At 42.7% G+C, this 8,547-nt stretch overlaps 1 protein-coding gene across 1 annotated transcript in view; it reads left to right on the top strand.

The window, feature by feature from the left end:
• Nucleotides 1-6,461, top strand: part of LOC147031878 (uncharacterized) — a 46,284-nt gene extending 39,823 nt beyond the window's left edge. Inside the window, exon 3 of the mRNA XM_085868511.1 lies at nucleotides 3,362-6,461. Within this exon, the coding sequence (XP_085724637.1) occupies nucleotides 3,534-4,967 (1,434 nt within the window). The 5' untranslated portion in view covers nucleotides 3,362-3,533 and the 3' untranslated portion in view covers nucleotides 4,968-6,461. The remainder of the gene's footprint in view (nucleotides 1-3,361) is intronic.
• Nucleotides 6,462-8,547: the final 2,086 nt, after the last annotated feature.

The following is an 8,547-nucleotide window of genomic DNA, read 5'->3' as shown; positions in this document are numbered from 1 at the left end:
CCCCCTCCTCTCTCTATCTGTCTTGCACCCTCCTCCCTTCTTGCTTCCCTCTGTCACCCACTCCTCCCACTCTCCACCTTCTCCTCCTCTCGCCATATGTCCTAACACTCTCCTTTTGAGCAGATGCTCTAACTCTTAATGAATTAATTTTATTTTGGACATCTTTGAAGGAGATATGGATGAGCCAGGCATCTGCCTGGGGGATAGCCAGTCCGAGGCCACTGGAGTCCCGGTAGAGAGTGGACGCACTGGCGCTTTGCTCCGGGTTATGCTCCCATATCTGACGTGACCTCTCAGAGCATCGGTGCCATCAAAGCAGCTTGCTGAGAAAGGGTTATACCGGGTGATTTGCCATTGCCTGCCCAGTAGTAGTTCGTGAAGGAATTTGTAATCTGGCCGTGGTGCCGCAGATATCTTGCCCACTCTTTGTGAAGGACACTGTGATGATCTTCAACGTCCATCAAGTAATGCCAGAAGATGGGATGCCCAATTTAACGTACATCATCGGGACAGCACACACATTGATGATTCACCCAGTCTGTTTCGAACCCAGGCTTGACAGCTTGGAGGCCTTTGTATGACGGGACAGTTTTTGCATCCAGTGTGTACCTCGAGGCCATATTGTCAGCCCAGGTAATGTCTTGATGCACTCTTCAGTCGCAGACTGCGATTTCATGTGGTATTTTTTTCCGTTTAAAATGTATCTCATTGGGTATCGTGCATTTCTTCCAATTCAATGTTGGTCTTTTCAAACTCGGGGAGTGAAGCGGCCGATGGAGACTGTTTTACATTCAAACGCACGGACAGACACCACACTTCACATCATGCAATAGATGACAAAATATTGTTTTTTCTGCCATTGAAGGTTCCCATCGTGTGCAGCCTTTATAGCTGCTGGTTGCTTCATTGGTTCGGGGCATGGCTTTGCCGCTGATGTATTGCCCCTATTACCAGTACACTGGTGCTCATTTTGCCAACCTCGGAAGGATGACAGGCTGAGTCAACCCCTGGTGTTAATTTAGCAGACAACGGGGCTCGAACTCAGGACCCTAGGATCCTAAGCCACCACCCTCACCACTAAAGCGAATGCCAGGCTGCCATTGAAGGTGGATGGAGGTTATGTTTTTACCTCAGTTTGTTCGATTTTGCAAGAAAACAAACAAACAAAGATTTTTAAAGTATATTGTTCAGTCAATTTTGTTATTCTGTCTGTCTATTTATCGCCTGCATGTCACAATTTTAAAGCAATCTTCACGAAACTTCATCACATGGTAGTTTGTGATAAAGAAGCCGATTGTTTCTGAGGTCAAAAGGTCAACAATGAAGGTAAGGTTTCTAAAATCCTCACTTTTCATCCGATTGACTTGATATTTGAAGAGGATTTATATTTCAGGTCAATTAATTCAACCAGCCAATTCTTTTTGAGGTCAACATGGGCAAAAAGGTCAACATCGGGCGAATTTCTAAAATTGTCAATTTTCATCCCATTGACTTAAAATTTGAGGAGTTGTTGCATATTTGGTCATTGAATTCAACCACCAATTATTGTTGAGGTCAAATTTGTTTTCTGGATTTTGCAAGTCTCATACTCTGCACAACGTCTTTTTCTTGTTTGTTTGTGAACTAAATATCTTAAAGTTCGGACGGATTTGGATTAAATTTTGTGGAGAGCTTGGGTATGTGACGAGGACAAAATTATTAGATTTGGGTGCAGATCCAAATCTGGATTTGAGATTTTTTTTCGTGATTCTTCACAATTGGGAGAAAGAGCCAAAAACAACATACAGCGGGATATCTCAAGTTGTGGAAGGATTCCGCCGAAACTTGGTGGGGAGGTCGGGTATGTAATAAGGAAGAATTGATTCGACTTTGGTGAAGATCCGGATCCGAGAATTTTTAAAGTGATTCTTCACAATTGAGTGACAGGGCTAAAATGATATATAACACGATATTTCAAAAAGTTATGGATGGATTCAGACGAAACTTGGTGGGTCAGTTGGTTAGGTTTCGATAACAAGCCAATTAAATTTTAGTTCAGGTCCAAGTCCCAATCCAGATCCAGCCTGTCAGTGGGATACAAAACATAAACTAATCAGCCTGGTGGAGGTATGCTCTCATCTCAGTGCCCTTCTAATTTGTTTCTATATTGTATCAAGCTCTAAAATAGAGTGCAGAAAATTAACATATCTTATGTTTTATGTTCCCGTTGAGGATTTTAATTGCAATGGATTGATCTCTCTGTCATGTCATGCCCCTCTGGATTGCATCGCACCCTCGAGGAAGAAAGTAACACCACTACAATTAAAAAAACATCTGATCTGCATTCTTACAGTGCCCAAACTTCCAAAATTTATGAAGGCGAATCTGGGCTGAGGTGGGTGTTCAGGGTCATCCACCTGGACTGACTTATGGTCGCAGACAAATTGGGGATGATCGAGACAAGTTGTCAATGACTTCAGGCTTGAGGATGAAATATTGGCTCCGCTCCCTGAGAATCTAAAATGAATTGGAAAATCCCCTTGACACATCACTTCTGAAGGAGTCCATTTCACTGAGGTTTGGTAAACGGGATATATTGTCATGTCCAGGTCAGTAAACACCGATACTGGAAGGATGAGCTGAAATGGAATTTTACTCCCTCAAACGACGTTCCATATTATGGTGGACAACACACGTGTGGGTCATGAGGAGAGACACAAACGCTTTCCAGCTTTTAAAACCAAAGGATTTATTTCCAGAACCACAAACAATAAAAAATAGGGACGACGGTGGGTAATTATGTACAATGTGAATAACCCTGATGGTGCCACACACACAGATTGTCACTGATGGGAAGAGGAACAAAAACTTGGTGACTTAGCTCTGTTGGCAGCAGGCGATGAGCAGGACGATGAGGAGACGAAGCACGTGAGCAGACGAAACGGGTACAGGGCGAAGAGAGGCGCAGGCAGAAAGCAGGCAGGCAGGACGACCTCGTCAACTCTCTCCTCAATCTCGTACACACCAAAAACTAACAGCCACGTAATTCCTCAGACCTCTAACTCCACGATCAGGCTCTCCCTCTCCCTGGGCAACACTCCGCCCCCTTGGGAGGCCATGACCCTTTCCTCCCCTCATTCTCAAGGCCTTCCAAGCTCTCCCAATCCTCATTAGTGCCGAATCTCCCGGCACCCCCCGGTGGAGGTTGACATCAAGGTTACATGCACAATTTTTCAAAAGTTATTCACAAAGTGATGAATTATTGTCATGGGGTGTGAAGGTGGTGGGATTTGATTGCTCACTTGTTTAAATAATTCATTTTTCGTACTTTATTTTTAATGCACAATTTGTCTGATCTCTGCTGTTTTTCTTTGTTCTTCAGCTTTCGTTCATCTTCATAAAGGACAAACTGGCAAGAAGTCGAATGCACACTCATTGTGTCCCAAGCCTTTTGCACAATCAACATTGAGACCGAAAGTAAATCACAAGGGGGGAAGGCCACATACAAGCGTGGGAAGAAATTTGCGTGTTAGCCAGAATTAAGTGAAAACGTAATGGAGTTGGACACTTCAAGTCAGGGGAGGACCCCGTTGCCCTTGGTGACACCCGCAAATGGAGATAATAACGAACGGGAGAAGCTGTATAAGTGTCCTGTGTGTTCTAAGGTTTTTCGTCAACTCTGGGGTTTAAAGGAACACAAACAAATTCACACGGGTGAGAAGCCATACAAGTGTTCTGTGTGTTCTCAGGTTTTTCGTCAGCTATGGGGTTTAAAGGAACACAAACGAATTCACACGGGTGAGAAGCCGTACAAGTGTTCTGTGTGTTCTAAGGTTTTTCGTCATTCATCAACGTTAAATACACACAAACGAATTCACACTGGTGACAAGCCGTACAAGTGTTCTGTGTGTTCTCTGGTTTTTCCTCAGCGATCGGGTTTAAATGAACACAAACGCATTCACACGGGGGAGAAGCCATACAAGTGTTCTGTGTGTTCTCAGGTGTTTTGTCAGCTCTGGGGTTTAAAGGAACACAAACGAATTCACACCGGTGAGAAGCCGTACAAGTGTTCTGTGTGTTCTCAGGTTTTTCGTCATTCATCAACGTTAAATACACACAAACAAATTCACACGGGGGAGAAGCCGTACAAGTGTTCTGTGTGTTCTAAGGATTTTCGTCGGCTCTGGGGTTTAAATACACACAAACAAATTCACACGGGGGAGAAGCCATACAAGTGTTCTGTGTGTTCTAAGGTGTTTCGTCATTCATCAACGTTAAATACCCACAAACTAATTCACTCGAGGGAGAAACCGTACAAGTGTTCTGTGTGTTCTAATGTTTTTCGTCGGTTATCACATTTAAATACACACAAACTAATTCACACGGGGGAGAAACCGTGCAAGTGTTCTGTGTGTTCCAAGGTTTTTCGTCGGTTATCACATTTTAATACACACAAACTAATTCACACAGATGACAAGCTGTATGAGTGTTCTGTGTGTTCTCAGGGTTTTCATCAGCTATCAAATTTAAATGCACACAAACTAATTCACATGGGTGACAAGCCCTATCCATGTTCTGTGTGTTCTAAGGTTTTTCGTCATTCATCAAACTTAAATAGACACAAACTCATTCACACTGGGGATAAACCGTACAAGTGTTCTGTGTGTTATAAGATTTTTCGTCTGTCATCAACCTTAATTGCACACAAACTAATTCATACAGGGGAGAAACCGTACAAGTGTTCTGTGTGTTCTGAGTTTTTTCGTCAGTCATCAGCCTTAGATACACACAAACTAATTCACACAGGGGAGAAACCGTACAAGTGTTCTGTGTGTTCTAAGGTTTTTCGTCAGTCATCAACCTTAAATGCACACAAACTAATTCACACAGGGGACAAACGGTACAAGTGTTCTGTGTGTTCTAAGGTTTTTCGTCGGCAATCGGGTTTAAATAAACACAAAGTAATTCACACAGGCGAGAAACTGTAGAAGTGTTCTTTGTGTTCTTACGTTTTTCTTTGGCCATCAAGTCTTTGTGCGCACAAACTAATTCATACGGGGGAGAAAAATAAATATAAGAATCATTTTACAAGTATGAGGTAATATCCTGTGAGTAATGATTCATCCTACTACAAGTAGCTCGGAATCGAATAAGGCCACCAGGTACAACGCAAAAAAAAAATGCGTCCATCATGAGCAAAGAGTACCTACACAGAAATATACAAATTCTGAAGTCATCCCTCTTCCCAAAGAACAAAACCAAAGTGATAAATCAACTTGCGCTGCCGCTATTCCAATATCGCTGTACAATTATAAACTGGCCAAAATTGGAGATCAACACTCGATACAAGTTCAAGTCAACTTCTTTCAGGATGCTAAAAATACTCTCGCATCCCAACAGCATTTCATCCACATGAGTAATCCACTGGCACATCTGTAAACATTTCAACATTCCAATTCCAGAACGATTATGGAAACAAACCAAATCCAATCCTTGAAGATGAACATATCGTGCTCACGCATGACAAGATGATAACATCATTTATGGACATTACAAACAAAGCATTGCGTCCAGACATAGTGCTCAAACACAAAAAGAAAAAGTCAGCATTGTTGATCGAGGTTTCAGTTCCCGTGATGTTGGAATAAATGCTGCAGAAATCAGGAAATTACCAAATACCAGCATCTGAAAAATGAGGTCAAGAGGACTTGGAAATTGAAGAAAGGTGAAATTATACCAGTGATTGTTGGAGCCACAGAATGATAAGGAAAACCATAACTGAGTATTTAAAAATAATTCTGCGGAATATCACTCCAGACGAGCTACAAGTAGAGGCTGTCCGAAGTTCAGTGAAGATTTTGAAATGAGTCATTGGAACGACACTATGAGAACGAAGTTTCATAGTTCGGTTCATGAATCACAATCCTTTACTGAAAAAGGAGGTGGAGATTTTGGGTTCTAGGAGAACTTCCTCCCACCTCCTGCAACCCGCAAATGGAGAGAACCAATTAAGAAGCCATAAAAATTGTTCTGTGTGTTCTTAGATTTTTAGTCGTTCATCAATCCTTAAATACACACAAACTAATTCACTTGGTGGAGAAGTCGGATAAGTGTTCTTTGTGTTCGAAGGTTTTTCCTCAGCCTTCTGGTTTATGCACACAAAAAAATTTATCACCGTGACAATCCATACAAGTAATGTATCTTAAGGGTTTTGTTCATTTCTCAACATTTAAAGAAGAAAAACATTCTGTTGAGAAGCCCCTTGATGCCTTTCTGGAGTCGCTCATGTTGTGTGCAAGGGTTGTTGTGGGATATTACATTTTGTGCAGGTGATTAATTGTTTTTTTTGTATTTTTGAGTGGCCTGAGTTTTATGTGCATTTAACCAGATTATTTGCTTTGTTATTTTTTCATTTTGAGTTGGTCTTGATTCTGTTTGAAACAGTTAAAAAAATATATATAAAATAAAAATCAAATATCTTCCATGATTGCATCATCTTTTTTGTGAGGAATACTTTTATTCCTCGCCAGAGGAGAGGGAATCGCTTTTATCTACTTTTTGGTTTGTCCACACAGAACAGGACTTGATAAATATACATCATTCCACCCTTTTGAGATAGATAGACCCTTTAGAACCCGTACATCTTGGTAATATGAGTTTAATTATTTAATCTCAACATTCGACTAATTCAGAAGGGCATGTGGTCAGAGAAGAGCATTGATTGTGGGGGATTTTAACTTGCCAAGGATAGATTGGGTCCAGGAATGGGGAAGTCCAGGAATTGTGGGGTACCACCAAAACTGATCAATCTGTTGTCTGAACTATACTCTGGTACTGAGAGTGGTGTGAGGTGTGGCGATACCGTCTCTGACTTATTTCCAGTTGTAACTGGAGTTCATCAGGGGTGTGTACTGGTCCCAACACTTTTCAGCACTTGTATGGACTGGATTCTGGAGAGATCAAGCTGCGGTGCATCGTTTGGGAATGTCGAGATCTCGGACCTTGATTTTGCAGATGATGCAGTCATCTTTGCGGAGACCCTGGAGATCCTTTTGGGGGGCCTCGAGGTGCTGAATGAGGAGTCGGAGCCACTGGGATTACAGGTTTCCTGGGTCAAAATTAAGATCCAAGCTTTCAATTACATTTTGGATGCTGCTATCTTGTCTGTACCTGTTTGTGGTGAGGATGTTGAAGTCACGGAGAGATTCCCTTACCTTGACAGTGGTATTTATGTCTCTGCTGGCTGTGAGGAGAGATCAACAGACATCCGGGGAGTCATGGATTCACTGGATCATGTGGTGTGGCACTGTCGGTACCTGTGCAGGAGGATGAAAGTCTGAGTCTTCCGTTCCTTGGTGCTTACAGTCTTGCTCTATGGATGTGAGACTTGGACTCTGACCAGAGATCTGAGACAGACTTAATTGCTTTTGTACCAGGCCTCTTTGGAGAATTCTTGGCTATCTCTGGTCAGACTTTGTGTCCAACGAGTGGTTGCTGAGGAAGACTCAAATGAGATTTGTTACCTGCATAGTTCGTGAGCGTCAGCTGCGGCTGTATGGACATGTGACTCGTTTTCCTGATGCTGATCCTACTCAACAGATTCTCTCAGTGAGAGAGCCTTGTGAGTGGAGGAGACCAAGGGGCCGATCACATTCCTCGTGGTTGCAGCAGGTTGATCAGCATCTCATGGAGATGGGGATGGGTCTGGCATCTGCCTGGGTTTGGTGCGTCAAGAGGTCTCCTTCGGGGCTCTCTGCTGATGATCTCAAAGTTAAGTTTCCGGTCGTTATTTGGCCCGTTTTAACTGTTTATTTTTCTCACCTACATGTTACTGTGTGTTCGTAGTTCGGTTTTGTTTCAAAAATCGTGCTATTTTGTGAGTTTTTGTCGACGTTGTCTTACCGGGTGTTTGAGGCCGACCGGTTCCCCTCTGTGTACTATCGTTTTATTTGTTTTTTCTCCCCATTACCTTCAATTTCTATCTTCCCCACTTTCCTAACGTCCCCCATTTCTCCCAACTAATCTCTATTTCTTATCTTCATTAAAAAAAAAACAAACAAAAAAAACCGCTACCTTTCTCCTGATTCTTCTTTTTCTTCTTCTTCTTCATCGCCTCTTCTTCTTCCTCTTATTCTTCCTCTTCTGCTTCCTCAATTTTTTTTTTCTACACTTCCATGACCGAATCTGTTGAAAACTCTCTCAAACATTAATAACTAGTGGTAATGCCCGGCGTTGCTCGGGCTAGCAATAAAGCCCGGTGTTACCTCCCCCCCTCGTCCCTTGTCCTACCCTCCTCCCCCCACCCCCTACACCCAAAGCCTCCTCCCCAACCTCTTCATTAAAAGTGTGGACCTCAAATATCCGGGGCCTTCGCTCAAATCTTTCAGACCATTCCATACAGGTTGCCACTGACAAACCAGACATAATATGCCTAACAGAAACTTTCCTCCCCCAAGACGTGTCTGACTCCCAAGTATCTCTCCCTGGTTACTCCCTCCTCCGGTGTGACAGACCTGAGCCTCGTTCTGATGGAGGAGTTGCTCTCTTCATCAAAGACTCTATTCCTCA

Source organism: Eptatretus burgeri, chromosome 2 (assembly GCF_056783735.1).
Source record: "Eptatretus burgeri isolate ZD-2024b chromosome 2, Ebu_testis_v1, whole genome shotgun sequence".
Classification (NCBI taxonomy): domain Eukaryota; kingdom Metazoa; phylum Chordata; class Myxini; order Myxiniformes; family Myxinidae; genus Eptatretus; species Eptatretus burgeri.
Note: the sequence above shows the minus strand (reverse complement) of the source record. Positions and strands in the feature narration are given on the sequence as shown.